Source organism: Tachysurus vachellii, chromosome 26, assembly GCF_030014155.1.
Source record: "Tachysurus vachellii isolate PV-2020 chromosome 26, HZAU_Pvac_v1, whole genome shotgun sequence".
NCBI classification, from domain to species: Eukaryota; Metazoa; Chordata; class Actinopteri; order Siluriformes; family Bagridae; genus Tachysurus; species Tachysurus vachellii.
In genome coordinates, this window is record NC_083485.1 from 12,676,040 (window position 1) to 12,697,630 (window position 21,591).

Below are 21,591 nucleotides of genomic sequence, written 5' to 3' on the forward strand. Positions count from 1 at the left end.
TGAACATTATGAATTGTGATTATTTAATATTGCAGTGTTTACACTTTGTACGTGGATATTGAAGTTTTTCATGTGACCTTGTGCACGCATGCGCGGTAAAGAGTTTTGATTTTATACTTCCAGCCTTTCCCATAAGGAGGCGCCACAGTGAATGATCTGTTTCCACCTAACTCTATTCTCGGCATCTTCTTACTCATGTCCTCTTTTAACACATCCATATCTCCTCTATTTCCTTCCTCTTGACCTCTTACTTGGCAGCTCCATCTCCAGCATCCTTCTACCAGTAGAAGGACCATCTCCTTCCTCTGTACATGTCCAAACAAACTCAATCTATCCTCTCTGACCTTGTTCCCAAAACAGCCAACCTGAGCTGTCTCTCTGATGTGCTGGTTCCTAATCCTGTCCATCCTCGTCACTCCTAAAGAGAACCTCAACATCCTCATCTCTGCTACCTCCATCTCTACCTCATGTCTTTTCCTCATTGCTACAGTCTCTAATGCATACAGCAGAGCTGAGAACCTCAACATCCTCATCTCTGCTACCTCCATCTCTACCTCATGTCTTTTCCTCATTGCTACCGTCTCTAACCCATACAGCAGAGCTGAGAACCTCAACTGAGAACTGAGAGCTGAGAACCTGCCTTGATGCCCAATGACGCCTGAGACGCCACCGGCTCCCCGTGACCCGAGAATAACGGTAGAAAATGAATGAATGAATGAATTTCTGGTCCGGAAATGTTTGTTTATAACTGAACTAGCATCATGACGATCGTTTTTAGACATGCACAAATGGCCCTTCACATCATCTTCACTCATTATTAGAAGTCTTATGTTTATTGGGTTATAACCTGGTTTTTAAGTAGTTCAAAACACAAATGCACCTGAAAACGAAGTCCAGCCCTTGTTATTGGTAACTCTGGTTAGTTAGCATGCAGTGATTTAACTCTAGTTGGGGTGGTTTGTGTACATTGTGTGCATTTAATTCCTTTCAACTCCACCCATTTAACTGACTTTTTTTCTACCCATCTTACTTAATGCACCTTTAAGCACCTCTTGCTAATTGTACTTAATCGCACCATACACATACAAAACTATTACTGTGACTATTACTTACTGTTTTATTACAGTATATCTTGATCTTATCTGTCTGGGGAAAACTAGAATAGTACACAGTCTCGAACATTTCCTCTAAATAGTGTAAATAGGGTTTGTACATTTATTTTACAATCAGGAAACAGGAAACGGACCTCCAAAGGCACACAACATTCCAATGATACTACAGCAATACAGTATGTGGAATCCATTACAAACTCAGACCTTACAGGCTATAACAATTAAGCTGATTACCAAACTGCAGGTTCTCATTTCTCTCTTCCACCTGAAACAGTCCTAATAGTAGAACCAAGACTTATAGACACTGCAATCATCTGATCACTCTAATCCAACTTCTCACAGTAAATGATCATAAAAATACTCTCTGAGTTTAATAAAATAATTACAGCATTCACGCTGGTGACTCAGACATGGATACCCTCTTCTCAAACAGTAATCTTTCCATCATTAATACAGAAAGTCTGCTAGGATTGCTCTGAGGCTGTTCTCTTGCTCTTTGTAGGCATGATGAGAGGTGGTGGCTCGATGTTCAGCTCCTTTCGGAGCTCCTCCAGGTTCTGATCCCAGCGGCGCTCATAGAAAACGCTCAACATGCAGCGTGCGCGACTGCCGTTTCGCAAAGCCCACGGCCCGAGAGACCTCACCAGCTTCTGCATGCGACTGAGTCAGAGACAGAACAAATGGGTCAGGATTAAGGTTAGTTTTATATCTACAATGTTTGCATGATGATTGCATGACAATTCTTGAGTTTGAATTACATCCCATGCATTGTTCAAGTGTTTAACAAACCTTTTAGGTATGAACACACCTACATATAGGCTCTACATAGAAATCTTCTAGATCACTAGTGTAAAACCATCTGAGATGCTGCTGATGGAAAACATTAAAAGATGGGGTGTGGTGTGATGTCATAAACTGAAAGTTTAATATTTACCTATAACAATGCGTCCTGACGTGTTTGTTCCTCATTTACCTCAGCAATCCGTTAACGTTTACAAATTCAGTTTATATTGTTATACGGTTTATATTGACAAGTGGAAGTTACAAGAGAATATAATGTTAGCTTCCTTTTTTCACCAGCCTCTTCTCCTGCAGTTAATAATAATATATAAAAAATGTTTTTCAAATTACTACCACTGTTGACTGCTTCTGTCAATGTTAAATAAACCTCTCTGCACAAAACCTCACCATATCAATGGAATTCAATGTCAAAATTTTAAAATCTCGTTATTTTTGGCTCAGAATATTGTGGACCTTGTGCCATAGGAGTCCTTGTGAGTGAGAGGCAATGACGCAATAGAACAAGCACATTGATACAAGTCTGTGATTCGAATTATGATACTATTGTCAGAGCTGCTGTTAAAGAAAAGATGTCCACACCTTCTGAATTTGGTGTAGGTGTAAACTGCAAAACTGATCACAAAGGAAGCCAGTTCGTTAACAATGGCTATAACGGTTGTCGTTTATTGTAAACGTGTATAAAACTACCTGAGAAATTTCCAGAGGAAGGACAGACAATAATGTAATGACACAATAGACTATTCTAAATCTATTGCAGTACAACAGTTCTTCCTATTGTTTCTCTACTGACAGCAAATGTCTTACATATAACAGAAAATTTTTTATTCCATTATATAAATATTCATTGAAACGTCAATTCCTACATTCAGTTCTTTCATTCATTTCCTACCGCTTATCCGAACTACCTCGGGTCACGGGGAGCCTGTGCCTATCTCTGGCGTCATCGGGCATCAAGGCAGGATACACCCTGGACGGAGTGCCAACCCATCGCAGGGCACACACACACACACTCTCATTCACTCACGCAATCACACACTACGGACAATTTTCCAGAGATGCCAATCGACCTACTATCCATGTCTTTGGACCGGGGGAGGAAACCCCCGAGGCACGGGGAGAACATGCAAACTCCACACACACAAGGCGGAGGCGGGAATTGAACCCCAACCCTGGAGGTGTGAGGCAAACGTGCTAACCACTAAGCCACCGTGCCCCCCAAATTCAGTTCTTCAGTTCATTTATTTCTTCTTTATTTGAGGCTCTCGCAAGGCGAAGCTCTCTATTTACCAGTCGACCTACGTCCCTACTCTCACCTATGGTCATGAGCTTTGGGTCATGACCGAAAGGACAAGATCCCGGATACAGGCAGCCAAAATGAGTTTCCTCCACAGGGTGGCTGGGCGCTCCCTTAGAGATAGGGTGAGGAGCTCGGTCACTCGGGAGGAGCTCAGAGTGGAGCCGCTGCTCCTCCACATCGAGAGGAGTCAGCTGAGGTGGCTCGGGCATCTGTTCCGGATGCCTCCTGGATGCCTCCCTGGGGAGGTGTTCCGGGCATGTCCAACCGGGAGGAGGCCCCGGGGAAGACCTAGGACACGCTGGAGGGACTGTGTCTCTTGGCTGGCCTGGGAACGCCTCAGTATTCCCCCGGAAGAGCTGGAGGAAGTGTCTGGGGAGAGGGAAGTCTGGGCGTCCCTGCTTAGACTGCTGCCCCCACGACCCGGCCCCGGATAAGCGGTAGAAAATGGATGGATGGATGGATGGATGGATGGATTATTTGAGGCTCCACTCAAAGTCCATTTATCATTAACTCATAAAAAAAATAACCTTCGGCTAGTGTGATATAACAATGTTTTGCTGATCATTAAGAAATTAAACACTATAACTGTTGGCAAATTGTTGAGGTATAAGCCTGGGGAAAAATCAACCCCCCCACACTTTTTTGTATAACATCATGGTCTGTTGTGTTTTATTCGTTACTTATCATCTAGACAATCACAGTCTTATTATTATTAACACAAAAGCTGTCAACCTTCATGCATTTTGCATAACAATACAAAACAATTTACAAAAGATGCTAACACGAGTTACCAATCACAAACATTCTGTCACCTTGTTTACTCTGAGGGTTTTAGGGACTTTTGATGTTTTCACTTTCAAGTACAAGTAGAATTCGGTTGCGCTATGACTCTTACCTCTTTGATAGCCGGAGTGGACCAAGGACTGCTCCCATAATGCACATGGGCAGACCCGTCTGAACAGCCTCGAACCATTTAACAGCTACTTCTCCTACAATAGGGGACTCCTATTAATGCTCCTTTAATAAACTAATATACAAAATGAAACATGATCTTAGTATCTAACCCCTCGAAGCTACAAGGTTCTTCTGTTTGACACCTAGAACCTTATTACAGGGTCCATGTGTAATATATTCAGAAGCAATAAACAATTACAAGAACCATAAAGACTGGCCAACTCACCAAGCATATTAGTAGGCATTCCTAGAATTGTATGTACTAAATCATGCACTTCTCGATAGCGCTGCATGACATACGCTAGCTCTTCGTCATCAACGAATTTAACATCTGCACGTGTGTCTGGTGTCACGTTCTGCAAAAGAAGAATAAAACTCATTTCCGGTTCACGAAATGCATCCAAAATATATTAAAAACGGCCACAGCATAATATTAGCTCATTTACATTATCCTCCAGGAAACGCAGATATTCCCTCCCCAATGAGCCAGCTGGAAGTGTTGACATCCGGGAATGGTCCAGTGTTGACAGGCGTATCCTCGGTCGCTCTCTGGGGAAATTTTAACCAATGATGCAATAATAAATAAGGAACTAACTCCAATTTAATGGCTATACAGTATGTTTGGATAGGTGAATATGATATATTAGGCCTAACAACTGACTAAGTTGTGTATAAATTAGGGATGAGCGAGTACAGCATTATCTGTATCTGTATCTGTTAACCATATGAATTATCTGTATCTGTATCTGTACTTGGAGTGGGTGGGGCCTAACCCTGAAATGGGCGGGGCTTTAACCAGTATGTTATTTTACGCATGCAATTGATATGGGTTGATCAGAAATTGTTATATTTATTGCTGATTAGAAAAATATTTACAGGACAGCATCAGGATTGAGCTTCAGATCAATGGTTTTGATCACGATAGCAAACGAACTATATTACAGAACAAGTTTTGCAACAATGAAAACAAAACAATGCAGTGCAATTATGAAGTAAAATGTAATGAACAACATAACTTTCTTTTTTAACTTTTTTATGATCGTGTGATTTTTTTTATTTTTTTTCCCCATTTCCCCATTTTCCCCCTCCCATTTCAAGACAAGCCCCGCCTACTTCCTGATTAGGCCCCACCCACTCCGAGTACAGATACAGATACAGATATTTCATATGGTTAACAGATACAGATACAGATAATGCTGTACTCCCTCATCCCTAATTTTCATTCAATCCGAGCACAGATATTGACTCGTATTACTCATATAATACTCGTACTCGCCAGAAGTGCTTTATCCGTACCGGATACTCGTTTCAGCCGAGTATCCGGCTCATCTCTAGTATAAATGTTTGAGAAAGTGTTCAGAAAGACATTTAATATGAGTTAAAGCGAGAATACTGAAAGCTTCCCTACGTTAGAATGGTGTGACCTTCAGGGTCGATACTCATCCTGTGCTTTAGTTTTAACAATGCGAGATGTCCTGTAGTTTCACCCAGCACTGCCACCATGTCTGTGTGAACACAAAATAAGTAATTATTATATTAATTATTATATAAGTTATTTATTAAATCAAACACTTACACAATCTTCTTGCTTTAATACTTTTGCTGTAATACAATACTTTTGCTGGATTTGTTGCCCAATCCTATTGACATTCTTAGACATACTTTGTCTGTTTAATCCAAACATTTTCCTGTGGCATTCTGAGCAGGGCTTTATGATGACCACACTGATACTTCCACTTTGTTATCTTTGAACCTTTGAACTTTAGAGGTGTGCTTAGGATCACTGTTGTGCCATGATTCCATCTACCATCCAACATCTAGTTTCCCCTGCAACATGATGCTACCACCACCATGCTTTACACTCTTTTTTCTTCATACATAGCTTTGATCATTTTGGTCAGAAAGTAGTATTATGGTTTAATCTAACCAGAGAACACATAAAATGCTAGACGCAATCTTCTGTCGGACTTTTTATTTTGGACTTGCAATACTGGCTAGGTTTAGCTCCACCTCTAGAAATGCCTGTTGGTCTTAATACAATACTTAATACTCAATACAATGGCAAATGTTTTTCTTTCTCAGACATTCATAGCCAGACACGTCATTTTCCCATGCTGATATATAAAAGAAAAATGTAGGACGTGTGGTCATAAGGTCTTGAGAACAATAAAGGATGACTTGTTGAATTTTTAAAGTGCTTTAGGGGTATGAATAACTTGGCCTTTTAAACTGGGTCGTTGATAGAGATGAAATAAATTTCCCCTTGGTTGAGTGGAAAGTTCGAACTTTTCTGCATATAGATTGTTGTATTGTAAAGTCATCTGTTGAAATGAAATGTCTGAAGTGGAGCCTCACCATGCCTATAAGGGTTTTGCAGAGCAGCGACTCCAGACCCCACGGCCAGGAGGGCTTTTTGAATGCCATTTGTCTGAATATGACCCGGATACGATCGGCCGTAGAGGGCTGAATCCGGGTTGAACGAATGCTGCTTCCTGATCCACACTAAAACATGGAGATTTTTACATTAGAAAACGACTCTAGTGGTAATTTGTGAGGTATTGTTTGTGAGATACTGAGGTATCTACAAGCTTTATACTCATCCAAGCAGTCAAATCATATGACTGACAATGAAAAAAATCATCACAAACAAAACAACAAATAAATAAGATGTGACTTATACAAGTGAAACTCGTGACACATTCCGTAAGCTTGTGGAATTTGGAAGACTTTTTAAAACATCATGACAATCACATATGCAAGACTCTTCTGTAATTCTGTAACTGTGTACATTTATACGGATATGACATCATCACGTCTGAATATATAAGCTTCACAGTTAGCTACTGAAAATATATAGGTGTGTGTATATAAGCTATATATATATATATACACGTATATATATATATATATACGTGTATATATATATATATATATATATATATATATATATACTATATATATATATATATACACGTATATATATATATATATATATATATATGTGTGTGTGTGTAATCGTAGTGTATATACGACAAATTAAATTACGAATTATTTATACGAATAAATAATAAATTAATAAATAGTAGCATTATTTATTTGACTGAGAGAATATGAGAAAATCCAATCCCATTCTTAAACCCCAGTACACTGTACAGTAAAAGAAACTAAAGAAAATACATGTATATAGATGTATGTATGTGTGAATATTATACACACCCACACACGTATATAACAAACCTATAAGCTGATTTGCAACACGAAAGTATAAAAGCAAGCCTCTCACCTTCACTATACGCCCATTTGCTAGCGCGATACATCCTAGCAAAGGAACCCATCCTCACTCGTATAAAGCGAGACGTCGAGTCTTGCCTGCACAATTGGGTGAGTCTTTCTGAGGAGCTTCTTAGTAGATTTTCGTTTTTTTACTTTCTGTTCCAGTGAACTTGTCGTATTCAGAGCTTTTTAGCACTATGGTTAGGTAGCATGAAGTCGCCCCATGCGTGCGTGGCACTGCAAGGTTGTTAGCACTTTAGCTTTCTTGTTGTTTTTATTGCTGGTTGTTTTGTCTTGAACAAAAATCCAGGCCATGGTGTCCATGGTGTGTTTCCATACTGATCGTGTACTGTTTGATTATATAACATACCTAATCATGGAGTGATCTTGTCTTTTGACTTATTACTTATATTCTGTCTGGAAGATTAGTTAAACGTTTGTTTGCGTTTAGTTTAAAGGTCAGCTGGAAATGAGCAAGCGTTAGCAAACGTAGCCTTGTTTACAACTGTCTGCAGTAGTTATTTTCGCGTTTATTGTGTTCATATTCATCATATACGTTTTCTGCTATATTATCTAGACACTTTTTTTTATGGCTGTACTGTTAAAAATGTTAAAAACCCTTTTATCAAGGTCTGCACCAAATGTGCATTATATAAATTATGAGGCGTTTGCTAAAGTGCTAGCATTCTTTTAATCTTGTTCTGTGACTAATAAATGGTAATAAGAGAAAATCTTAAGCCCATATTGTGCTTTTTTTCCCCTGTCTGTCCTGAAACACAAATTCACTTTTTATAAGGTAAAAAGTTCCTGAAGCTTTTAACCTTATTATTCTGTTGAACCAACCACATACACACACACACACACCTTAGTTCCAGGTACAACTGGATGGTTAAGTCTGTGTATTTATAACAACACAAGCTAAACTGATTATTATTACTAAGCTACATGGGGTGAAAAATGACCTAAACGACATCAGTGTTCATTTGTCATCTTTTTTTTTGACAGAACATGCTCTTACAGGGAATTAATCAATAACTAATTGTTTTATTCCTCTTATACCACAGCAGTTTGCCTACAGTCATAACTTTGATCAGTTTCTAGTTTGTTTAATTCTTAATATCAGTACTATGTGTTTAGTGGCTACAAAATCTTTTTTTTTTTTTTTTTTTGGATCTTAAAGTTATTTAGACAAAAAATGCAGCTTTTTATGTGAAATTAATAATTATATACAAATAATACACTGAAACACAGCAGGCCAGAGGTTTTAGGTTGTTAGATCATTTTTATTTAATTTCTTTTTGTTTGACCGGTTACTAAACAACAGATAAGCAGCTTGATAGTCAGGGATAAAAATGTCTATTGTAATAGACAATGTAATAGACAACCTCCATAACCTCAAAGGATAGGATGGTATGTTGGGTCATCTTTTACACCTCAATAACAGGCAAATATTTGCATTATTCATGCTTGTTCATCTTTGCTTAGGGTGTACATATATACATAATTTTTTTTTTTTTTTTTTAGCAAATGATAAATGTTCATCTTGAAGTTAAGTTGTAACACATCTTTACTTTATTCTGTTTGTCTGTCATATTGCTGGGCAACCATTTGTTTTGTAAAATGAGAATTCTTTGGGTTTCTAGCAACGTGAATCGTAAACCTGATGGTGGTGCTGAGGGTAATTAAAGCAATGACCCAAATGAAAGAACATATGGATAAAAAGACTTTAAAACGTTGAACGGTTTAAAAAATTAAATAAACCAATCCCACAACAAAAAAAAAAAACATGAAGCAGAAAACATTTGTGTTTTATAATGAAATAAAACATCTTTCTAGTTCTCCCTGTTTTTGTTTTTCAGAACATAAAAGGTTCTTAAGAGCCAATTTAAACTACCAAACTAGCGTTTATCGGACTTGCGAAGGCATGCAACTCATTTAAGTTAATTAAAGACACTCTTTTAATGTAGCTTGTGAGCAAGTGACTTTTTACATCAAAGGCTCTCTATGACAAATGCATGCAGAGGATTGTGGGAGATCATTCCACAACAAAGTAAACCTGTGATTCATAAATCCCACCGCTGCTTCTCTTTACTCAGAAGCAAGTTCTGTTCTTGCTCATACAGTTAGCCTGAAGAAGGTTATGACATGAAATCTCAGCATAAATGCGATCTCTCAATAATGCAGTTGGGGTTGTTTTTAAATGAGAGGTCCTGGCCTGTGCAAGAGGTAAAATATAATGTGTGCACGCTTGGGCCAATAGTTCTAGATCACAACAGCCAGCACACTTGTAAGTTAAAGGCATCCATTAGCACACTACATAAGTTAAAGCATTTTTCAGTAGCTTTCAAAATTTCAGAAACATGCAACCATGATCTGCGGTGCCTGAGAAAGAGGACACAGAAGCCGGGCATTTTAACCGACTTTGGAGCTCTGTTTCCTGTTAAAATTACATCTCATGTTCTGCTGGAGAGCTCATTATGTTTCAATCGATTGTTTCCACATTTCAGTTAAGAGACTTTTTGCACCACTGACACTAACCAATCACAGCAAACTCTCAGATCATGTACGCGGAAGAGGGCGTACAGACCACTGCTCCAAGTGATTAGCTGGAAGTGACGTGTTGGTAGGAAGCACATGCTAGCCTTTATCATCCCTGGGTTAATAGCCATTGTATGATGGCAGAGAGCTGGACGTTGGACGGCAATTAGCCGAGATAAAACAACGACTTTTATAATCGTGTCATTATTTAACAAAACAGAAAAGTAGAATAATTGGTATGAGAAAGCTTTGGTTAAGAATATTTGGCATTTTTGGAAGGAGTCTCCAGTGTCTGCACATTTTAATAGTAAAGATGTTCCTCTTATTTTTACACCACTGTAACCACTCTGATTCCTGTAACTTATTTTCTTTAAGAAAGCTTTTATAGTGGTTATAAAATTTCTGACAACCATTTACCGAATGCAACAATAAATAGAATTTGTGAAACATGTGAAACTTGCATGTGATTCTTGAAAGCAGTGGTGACTCAAGTGATTAAAGCTCTGGGCTGTTGTTTGGAGGATTAAGGTTCAAGCCCGAGCACCTCCAAGCTGGTACTGTTGGGCCCTTGAGCAAGGCCCCTAATTCTCCCTGCTCCAGTGGTGCTGTATCATGGATGACCTTGCACTCTGACCCCAACCTCCAAAGTTGGGATATGTAAAGAAAGAATTTCACTATGCTGTAATGTATATGTGACAAAATAAAGGCTTCTGTTCATGAATTAAAAGTTTAAGTGGCAAATTGCTGTGGTATAAAAGGAATCCAGTAAATTGTTATTCATCCCTGAGGGAAATCGTCTTCCCATGCCCTCTCTTGCTATCTCTCACGCTCTCTCTCTGCTTAATTTCCTTTTAATAGCACACTGTCATGTTTCTTTACCCATGTATCACTTCTGCTACTATGGCTTTCGTTTCTCTAACATCAGAAGTACAATTAGTAACCAGATGGTAACTTATCACCTGCTAGAAATATTATATTAGGGACTTGACCTTCAGCTAAGTGAAGTTTAACAATCTTCGGATACCAGGCTATTGTCAGTTATTGCAGTATTGTTTTACGTGCTATTGTTGCCCTCTCCTGTTGGTTTGCTCTCTTGTGGGGGAAATCCCAATGAAAAATAAGGTAGTAAACCCTTTCCAGAAGACACGAATTATGCAAGATTAGTCTGGGAAGCCATAGGATGTGAATTTTCCTGTAAGACAATGATGCGTTTCCTTTTCAGGACCTGTAAATAGAAGTTTTTATTATAGAAACCCTTAATTAGTACTACTTACAGAAATCGACGCAAGACACGAAAAATACTTCCGATTTGGTGTCACCAAATCCGTCTTTAGCTAGTTTTGCTATCTAGCTAATTTTCGCACGTTTTCAGTCTGGTTAGCTCACTGTTCAAGATGGTTGTGCAAGATTCAAAGCGATCTAGATTTCATGGAAATCCGATTTTCCTATGAAATGAGTTCCTTAGTGCATGGGAACCGGGTGAGGGCATGTCTTTCCAGCGACCGCTTGAATCTTTCTTATAGCAACATCTCTGGAGAAAACCCTCTATTGTGTAAATTTAAATTTTCCTTTTTCCTTGTACTTTTTAAGGGAAATTCTATTTGTCAATTTTCGTGTGTGGACATAATAAAGAAAATCCACTTTATTTATTTTTGTCCTGTTTTCTGTTTCTCATTAGCTTTGAGGGTAAATGGAAGGGAATGGCACGTCCATCTTTGCCTTCTTCGATGGACTCAACGTTACCAGGTATATCCAGGCAGGTCCTATCCGTGTCCATGGAACTTAAATATCAGTGTCAAAAGTGCAAGGACGTTCTGAGGAAACCTTTCCAGGCGCAGTGTGGACATCGTTTCTGCGTGTTCTGTTTTAAACAACTCACCAGGTACTTGAAGCCGCTCCTGGCCTCCTTCTTGACTTTTTTTTTCCCCATTTCCCATCTACGTTTCCTTCGCCTACATAGACAAACATCTCCTCCAGCTTGGGCTGTAACCGAACATGTCACAATGACCGTGTTTATCTTTGAACTGTAAACTTGGACACTATCCACTGCTAAAAATTTACTGAGAAATGGAAGAAACTGATTTGTTGTCCGTTGTTGCAGTGGATGGAAACTTGAGTAAAGCTGAAACTGGGAACCAACAAACTTCTAACTTCTGCTTTTAGGGGGAAGAAAAAAAAAAAACGTTTTTAACTTCTGCCTTCGTACTTGTTTTTTTTTGTAATTTTTTTTATTTAAACACAAGTACTATAATTGGTGTTTTTTCTCTTTGTTTTTGGAGTGTCTCATAGTCTTTAAGGCTATTTTGTGATGGTGCAAGCAGATTTTATCATGTTTTGGAATTTTTAGAACCTTCAGCGCAAGCAGTAATCTGCAGTGCATATAAAATAAATAAAAAAGGGTGGGGTTATAGCGGTTAAAATATTTATAACGAGAGATAATTCTAAGCTCACATCTTCGTCTTGTAATATGAGCATTTTATTACACAGACCGATTTCATTTCTATAACTACATATTTGCCTTCGGGACTGTAGTCCATAAGAACGCATGCATGCAGAGTTAAATGATGTCTTGCATCAAAACAAGTCTGCATGGGCGGTACAAGCATATTTTTATATAGAAATTAGGTTGGGAAAACACCACTGTATTCATTACGCCTGGAAACAAAATATAGAGCGGGAACAGGAAAACCTATTCATGCCAAGTCTGCACTGGTGTTCTACATTCTGCAAAATGTGCATGCACAAAAACAGTGGTTTTCTGTATTAAACGTTTGTGGTTTGTGGATTTAAACTGTATTTGGTACCTTTTTTAAGATGTGAATGCTTGTACTCAGACTCTCTTCCCTGGTATCGTTCCCAGCTCTGGCCCAATCCCTTGTGAAGCTTGTCGTGATGAAGGCATCTTTGAAGAAGAGCTCTCAATGCTCAACTTTTCTGTGGTAAGTGATCAATTCCTCGTCTTTGAATGGTGAAAAGCTTTCGGTTTCCCTATTATACCATAAAACTCCCTGCCTGTGCAAGGGTCGGTGCACTGAATGAATCAGGAAATACACACACACAGAGAAAAAGATGCTCAATATAAAAACGTGTTTTTTTTTGTTTTTTTTTTTTCTTTCCCGAAGGCTTTTCCAGACAATGCAGCGCGAAGAGAAATCGACAGTTTGCCTGCCAAATGCCCGAATGACGGCTGTTCCTGGTCAGGAACTCTGAAAGATTACGAGGTAAATATAATGAAGGAAAATTCTCTAAAAGATCTGTGAAACTAGATAACCGCTGGGGTGTTTTGCGTGTACTTAGAATTGTAGCATATGTGGGTAGAGTAAGCTTTCAATAAAAGGCCTAGTGTCTGGTCTGAGAAATGAGTTGGGCGGGTTGTGGAAAGTACCCAAATCTCTTAGTCAACGTGGAAAGTACCTCTCTCTCACACACACACCCACACGCACACATGCGTGCGCGCACACACACACACACACACACACACAGACTAAGTAACTTGGGAATGCAAATCTCTTGATCACTAATTACAGCATGTTTTCAAAATCCTAATTTAAAAACAGCAGAAGCAAAATAAAACGTTCTGTACGTGATTGCTATGTCTATGTATACAGGAAATACCAGAAGTTTGTATATAGATTAAAGCATGGGTGAGTGTATGACTAATGTGGGTGAAGTGGATTTGACTCATTTGGTTAATTCCTTTCACATTTTTCTCATTGTACACATTAACAGGTTTGTTTGTACTGAGTAACTCTAGACTCGTACTCACCAGTCAGCAGGGGATAAGAAGGAACTTTCCACCGATATAAAGACTGCACTTTATTACAGCAATGTTGACCATTCACCATGAATGGTCTCATTTGTGTGGGCTCGGTGTAAATTTGTTTAGGATTTGAATATGGAAATGCTTTTTCCTTTTGCTTTTTTTTTTTTTTTTTTTACACTTCCGGTTAAGCACGCCCCAGCTTGTCTTAATACTGCAACAGAATTGCAAAATGCACTTTCAACAGAGTTCTTGCAAAGCATTAACCTTTAACTTCACACACATCCACACAGATATACACCCACACATATGAAACTATGATTAACCAGAGATACTAGTTACAGCTTGTGCTCTTTTAACCTGCTCTGCTGTTCAGTGTGGTTAATCGTAGTACGTCTGTTGATTCTAGCACCTTTTATTCGAACAGCTTTCAATGGCAAACATGAACGTTTAACTGAATCCCGTTCTTCCTGTTTGTTTTTGGGAGTTGCTCTAAGGTGTAGCCTGTAATTCAAACTGGTTTCAGACAGACACTCCCAATGGTTTGACCTCTAATAAGTCTGTCTGTGTGTTTTCATGAGATTCCTTCAAGGCTAAAGTTCAAATCGCATTCATAGCGCAAAATTCTTGAAAAGAGCATAAAAGAGCAAGTTTATGACAACTCAGGAAAACGTTAAGTTAAACCGCTGACTAGTAAAACCTGAAACCAGCAGCAGACAGAAACTGAAAAGCAGTTGATTTTCTTGTAAAACGCTGTCAGGCACTTCATCAGCTAATTACATGCTGAGATGTGTTCTTGAGCTCTGGACAGCTTGTGAAGTTCGTACTATGATATAAGGAGGAGGAAATAATACTCCAATGTCTGCATGAACTTCTGAAGAAAAGCAACCAGGCGGCTTACATGCATTCCATGCATTCTTTTTACTTGGTATAGTGTCAGAAGCATGAAGCCCATCTTTACTCTGTGGACCACGCTAGTCGTTCTAGTGTTTGGTCTCAATACTCCATGCATGCTGGAGATCATGCACAACCCGAAAATGTAGCATAGCAACAATAGCGGAGTGTTAGCAACAAGCCAGCTAACCTCGGTGATACTCTACACTAATGTTGATGACAAATATTGATCACTGTGTTAAGAAGTTAGTTTTATAATAAAAATAAAAAAAAAAGGTTTTTTTTTTTTGTAGTTGGTAGTTTTGTGCAATAGCCTGCATAATCATGAGCATCAGTGAGCTCATGGATGTGGAAGAGGGCAGATAGTTCTTTCCTTAGAGCATGTTACACCGAGCTGTGATGTCACATGTGTTCAGACAGACGTTCTGGTTGCCTTCACGTGTCCTGCAGGCTAATTATTTTCATTTCAGTTGCTGATTTGAATATTTTGTTGTATGAAAGTCTCCTGACCAAACTGGTTTTAATATATTTAACTAAAAGAATGTTTGTGTGCAAGTTAGAAGCTTCAGTTAATGTTCACATAAAACAGGAATGAGGAAATCCTGTGATTTTAACTGCCGCATAGTTGATGCCAGATGGGCTGGTTTGAGTGTTTCAGTAACTGCAGCCTTCCTGAGAAGAGTTTTTCTTTATCATATCCTGTCCTGCTTTTCTTTCAGGGTCAGCACGAAGGCCGATGTGAATTCGAGCGCGTCAAGTGTGACGCGTGTCAAGTCGTCATCCTTCTCAGCGAGAGAGAGCGGCACAACGAGAGAGAGTGCGAAGCCCGAAACCTTAACTGCAAATACTGCAAAGTCTCCTTCAGCTTTAAAGATATCAAGGTGAGCAGCGAACGTCTGCTGAAATAAAAACTGAAATGGGGGAAAATACATGAACTAGTGAGAGAGCTCTGAGTGGAGACTCGTACAAAATGTCACCATATTTCTTTTAACTTTATCTCTTAGGAAATCTCAATTACCAAGAATGTTACATCACTAAGATGTTTGTCAAGTAGTAACTTTCCCAATAGTTTTTCTGATAAAAGGGTGATGCAATCATTCTGTGGTTTACTTGATAAGTGTCTGATTCAAAGAAGGGGTTTTTTATTAAAAATGTCTATAGGAAGTAAATGAACTGTATTTTATTTCTTTCTTTTATTTATCTTTTATTAACTTTTTTTTTTTTTTTTTTCTGGTATCCATTTCAGGCTCATGATGAAATCTGTCTAAAATTCCCAATGCAATGCAAAGACTGCGGTAAAAAGAAGATCCCAAGGGAAAAGGTTAGTACAACTTTCGACCATTTGTTCTTTTTGGCCTTCTGAAAAGTCACATGCTCTCACCACGCTGCGTGCTAAAAAAGTACAGGATGTGAAAGAACACAATGTTCACAGCTGTTATCTGACCCAGTGTCCGTAAACAAAGCATGCTGTGTAACACGATACACCGGTGCACGTAACATTATACTTGCACCAAGAACAATCCTACACACTTTTATAGCTTATATGAATATATTCTTTTTGTGGTTTCTTTTTTACAGTTTCAAGAGCATAGCAAATCGTGTGCCAAGTCTAAGATGGCTTGCCAGTACAGCGAGATAGGCTGCAGAGCTGTGGTACGTGTCAACACACAATCAAGCATTCATGCAGACATCCCGAGATAAAAGGCCTAATCTAATCTAATCAGCTAACTAACACGCATTCCTTCTGTTCTTATTTTCATTTTCTCTTCATCTACGAAATGCTCAGCATGCTCTGGAAAGTTCTAGAGGTTTTCAGAAACCCATTCGCTATAACCACACTCCATATTTACATTTAATACTCGCCCTGGTTACTAAACCGAGCTAGGAAAAGCCCCCACTTGTGATAAATGATCATTTAGAATCGTTTTAGAAATATGACATGTTAAAAATAACAAGACTGTTGCTCATGAGTTGAATCATTTTCTCTGTGATGAATTTCCCCCCATCATTTAAGGGAAAAATGACAGTACTTAAAAAAGAATAAATAGACTTTAGGGAAAAATGAGCACATGCTGAACACATGGCCTTCCTCTTCCTCTTCCGCTTCTTCTTCTCGTAAATCTCCACCTACTGGTCACTGAAAGAATAGCACCACTAAAATGTAAAAAGCAGGACGTTTTTACAGAAAATATAAATTTGGCAACGTGATGATGAGAGAGAGAACTCCTCAAGTAAACTTGCTACAAAATATGTTCCGACTGGATAATAAAATAAAATACTTTTTTCCACGTTTCATCCATCACTGTTTTAACCTTGCAGGTGGACAACGGAAAGCAGCAGGAGCATGAACAGAACAGTGTGATCGAGCACTTACGCCTGATGCTGGCCATGCTCTCGTCAGTGCGCCTTCGACCCGATGCAGCCGGAGAGTGGCAGGAGGACTCGGGTTTCGGCCTGTACCGCGGCCCTGAAGACACGGCTCTTCCAGGCTCCCAGGCCACATCCGGAGACCTCTGCATGCAGCAGAAGATGACAGCGCTGGAGAACATTGTGTGCGTGCTGAACAGAGAGGTGGAGCGCACAGCTCTCACGCTCGAAGCTCTTGGACGCCAGCACCGACTCGACCAGGAGAAGATCGAGAACCTATCCAACAAGGTACAGACTTTCCACTCGGGCAGACAGGGCCGTAAACATCGAACAAATCTGAGACCGCTTTGCTAAGCCGGCTCGTTAAGCTTGACTTTTCTTTTCGTGCAGCTGAGATGATTTATCCTGAATGTTCATCGTGATTTTTGGCCGCTCCTGACTTCTATAGGTAAAGACTCGAAACGACATTTAATCAAAATTGGTATAAGAGCTTCAACACATTTTTATATAGTAACAATAGGCAAGTATTAAAAAAGAAAATAATAATTAAAAAAAAAAAATCGAAACACCAAGCAGACACTTTTCAGCGCCATCAACAGATCTAAGCGGTTTGCTTTCGGGTTCCGTGCAGAATCTTTTCGGTTTAGTTTAGTTTCCGTTCCATTCTTATTTTTTTTGAAATCCAGCGTGTTGATACGAGGCGCTTTCATGATTGGCAGAAGAGCCAGAGCTGTCTCTGTCAAACTTTTCACCCTTTTTTCTTCATCCTAACAGGTGTTTCTATTTTTTGTAGAAATAACACAAGGTATATAAACGATGTAAGGTACATCCCAGAATAAAAACATATAACTGACTTTATAGATTACTAAGCAATCTCCTGTAATGCCATGGATATCAAAATGTTTCTTACACGTTTGTTTGTGTGTGTGTGTGTTTGTGTGTGTTTATGTACAGGTGCGTCAGTTGGAGCGGACGTTAACCATGCGAGATCTACAACTCGCTGAATCGGAACAGAATTTGCGAGAGCTGCAGTTTTGTACGTTCGACGGCGTGTTCATTTGGAAAATCTCCGATTTCACCCGTCGCAGACAAGACGCTCTGGCTGGACGAGCGCCTGCCATGTTCTCACCAGGTACTTCCTTTCTCATATTAACCACTCGCAAAAACACCAAATGCTTTTTCACACCTATAAGTGTAGCTGTTATTTTTTTCCTTTCCTTTTAACTGTAACATTAACAAACCGTCAGTCGCAAGATAACTTTTTCTTTCAAAGCATCTCAAAAGATCAGCGTCTTGGCCTGAAGTCTGTAAAATATGAACCTTAACTGGTTCATACTGGTTTCCGTGACAACATTTTGGTACTTTTCTTTTGGACCATGTGAAGCGGGGTGCTTTCAGACTGAACGTGAATAAAATTTACATGGCAAGAAGAGAGAGTTCACACCGTGGACGCAAATCAAGACGCTTTGCTTTGAGTAGTTTGAATTTCACTTTAAGCCAGGATGTTGTAGGTGATCCTTAGCACTATGAAAATGAGTATGTTCCCCGATCGAGATGTTATAAGCACGATTCGCACACACTAACCGAAAAAAAGGAAAACCTCATCATTCGTAGTCTAGATGCACGACGCCTGATCGTCTCCGGATCAGGATAACCTTACCAAAGGTCTGCCGAAGTTATTTATAAGCAATAACAACTCGCCATCTCATCTCCAGCTCCTTCTGACTCTCTAATATTTTTACACAAACAATCTCTGATTAATAACAACTTCTCGTCACGCACACAGAAGGTCAGACGCTCACAAACCGCTCGATAATGAAAGTACAAGATGTTCCGACTTCAGTAATGTCATGCAGCATCTCTGTGTGAATGCAAAGTATTTGTTTTGTAATTATTCACCATTTCTTTGTTGCAGCATTCTACTCCAGTAAGTATGGCTATAAGATGTGTTTGAGGCTGTACCTGAACGGAGACGGTTCCGGCAGAAACACTCACCTCTCCCTGTTCTTTGTGGTGATGAGAGGGAAATACGACGCTCTGCTCAAGTGGCCCTTCAGCCAGAAGGTGAGCGCATGTTCTTCGCCTTCCCCCCTGCTTCCTGCCCGCCCTTATTTTCTTTTACGTTCACTTGACCGTCATTCTCAATTATTATCGATTTCAGTTTTACTGCATTCTCCATGTTAAGTGACCCAAAAACTACATCACCACGATCCTCAGTAATTACACTCACTGTGGTTTTAAAGCGGCTCTACGGGACGACGTAGCATTCTGACTCCTATTTATCTGCCTTATAGCTACAGCATGTACTTTCTCGTTTAGAAATGAATTGAACTTTTATTTTTATTAAAGCTGAAAGCATGAACGTTCCCAGTCGTGGTTAAAACAGTTGAATGGAGTGACTGGAGCAAGGTTATTATTAATGAATTAAGTGTTACTTAACAAAGCAAACGAATGTAACTGAGTCTTGACATTTTTGTAAAAATCAGAAGTAAAACTGCAGGACAAACAAAGTCACCATGTCACTGTTCCTGCTACTGGTTTCCGGTGTAAAAAAAAAAAGGTTTATCAGCACAAAATCTTTCTAAATCAGCTTTTTTTTTTTTTGCCACCTCAGTAAAGGAGATTTGGTGTTTTTACATCACTGCATCTGTGACCGTAGCATTAAGTACAACATAATTTTACAAAATATTAACTGTGTTATGAAGTCAGCCTCTACACAATTCCACAGTTTCAGCAGAGAGTCTATATTTTCTTTCTTTCAGGTAACTCTGATGCTTCTAGACCAGAATAACCGGGAACACATCATCGATGCTTTCAGACCTGACATCAGCTCCACGTCCTTCCAACGACCCATCAGTGAGATGAACATAGCAAGCGGCTGCCCGTTATTCTGTCCACTGGCCAAGCTGGCAGGAAAAAGCTCATATGTCCGAGACGACACGATTTTTATTAAAGCAATCGTAGATCTCACAGGACTTTAAATAATTTTCTATAAAATATATAGGGTTTAATGACATTGTTTTAATGACATACCCCCTCGTATAATATTAATAATAATTATCAGAAAGCCTGTGAAAGGCTTTCTGATAATATTTATAATTATGATAATGTATCTTCTATAACTGCTTTAAAAAATATAAATACATATAGATATATTTATGAAACATTGTAAACATTAGATTATTAATAATATGATGTTTTTATATAAATTATATATATTATCAAGTGTGGTGCAAGACACTAAGAAAATTGCACTGCAGAAAACTTGCTAACTGCAGAGCTCAAGCTAAAACTGTAGACTTCACATTCTAGATGTTCTAGAAGGCTTTTTTTTGTTTGTTTAATACAGGCTTGGGTTTTGCACGGATGCAGAATTAATAAATGAAGCTGCAAAAATGTAATGAATTTCCAAACCTGTAGAAAATTAACCTGCATGCTAGGATATTAGGATGATTTTATTAACATCTGGTCTTGTTTCTCATAAAGTGCATGTTTTATGAGACTATACACTGATTTAGCTTTGACATCAGAACCTTTAGTTAATGATGGATTATGGTGTTTTGTTATTAACGTAGAATGAATATAACAATTCCATACTATAAGCAGTGTAGGAAATACTTATGAACGTGAACCATCCTCTGTGTATATAAACATGACGGCTCAGAAAAACACAAGTCACTTCCAGATGAGGATGAGGTTCTCCTTTAAGTCTGGTTCCTCTTAAGGTTCCTTACTTTTGAGACCTCCTAACCCTCTATGTGAATTTTTCCTCACCACAGTCACCTCAGTCACCTCATACTTGCTCATTGGGGATAAATACAAACACGTTTAAATATCTCTAACATTAATCTTTGATTTTTTTGTATTATTTTAATCTTTATAATAGCCTTTTGTCTTATGTCCTGTACAGCTGCTTTGAGACAATGTCCATTGTTAAAAGCGCTATACGAATAAGTTTGAATTGAATTGAATTTAATTGAAAGTGTTGTGTTAGTTTAGGTGGTGCGAGGTGGTATTTCCGGGTTGTTGGGTTTACCTTTTGTTTTATGTTTGTTCGGTAAAGCTGTTTTGAGACAATGTCCATTGTTAAAAGCGCTATAGAAATATATTAGAATTTAAATTGAGTGTGTATAATAGTTGTGTATCATGCATGTATGAATGTTGTGCAAGTTTTGTTCTTTTGTAGATTTACTTTAATTGCATTTGAGTCACTTGCATCTTATTTCATTTTATATACAACTTTGTAAATGAGGGTTTAAGGCCTTGTTGAAGGGCAAGTAACAGTTTTGGTGACTTTGGTGACTTCCCTACATCCCCACTCTAGATGTTGTATTTGTGTGTTATTTTTTTATTAAAAATAAAAAAAATATATATGTGGTTTAATCCTTTTTATTACAGCCACCATCAAACTAGTTCAATCACCTCGACTAGTGAGAGTGACGAGCGGGAAAAAAACCTATTAATTATGTTGGCTTTGTAGAAGCCAACATTCTGTTTTCCTATTTAAGCTTAGACAATAATTTATCAAGAGTAACTCCTCCTAGAGCTTTCGAGCCACATGCACCAAATTTGGATATGTTGTAGACGCTGGTCTG

At 38.7% G+C, this 21,591-nt stretch overlaps 2 protein-coding genes across 3 annotated transcripts; one reads left to right on the forward strand and one right to left on the reverse strand.

The window, feature by feature from the left end:
• Positions 1-811: 811 nt before the first annotated feature.
• coq4 (coenzyme Q4 homolog (S. cerevisiae)) lies at positions 812-7,911 on the reverse strand. The gene is made up of 7 exons (XM_060863684.1): positions 7,448-7,911; positions 6,520-6,666; positions 5,573-5,669; positions 4,611-4,713; positions 4,391-4,520; positions 4,106-4,199; positions 812-1,772 (listed from the first exon to the last, which is right to left on the reverse strand). Exons 1-7 carry the CDS (start codon positions 7,497-7,499, stop codon positions 1,577-1,579), a joined length of 819 nt encoding a protein of 272 aa, XP_060719667.1. The 5' UTR covers positions 7,500-7,911; the 3' UTR covers positions 812-1,576.
• traf2b (Tnf receptor-associated factor 2b) lies at positions 1,677-21,370 on the forward strand. Of its 2 annotated transcripts, none has more exons than XM_060863681.1 (11): positions 1,677-1,808; positions 11,654-11,857; positions 12,836-12,914; positions 13,098-13,196; positions 15,349-15,510; positions 15,876-15,950; positions 16,208-16,282; positions 16,949-17,284; positions 17,951-18,128; positions 18,912-19,060; positions 19,759-21,370. In XM_060863681.1, exons 2-11 carry the CDS (start codon positions 11,676-11,678, stop codon positions 19,975-19,977), a joined length of 1,554 nt encoding a protein of 517 aa, XP_060719664.1. In that variant the 5' UTR covers positions 1,677-1,808; positions 11,654-11,675; the 3' UTR covers positions 19,978-21,370. The 2 variants fall into 2 exon arrangements, with proteins under 2 accessions (XP_060719664.1, XP_060719666.1); XM_060863683.1 differs by lacking the exon at positions 1,677-1,808 and adding an exon at positions 7,433-7,545.
• The last annotated feature ends 221 nt before the right edge of the window (positions 21,371-21,591 follow it).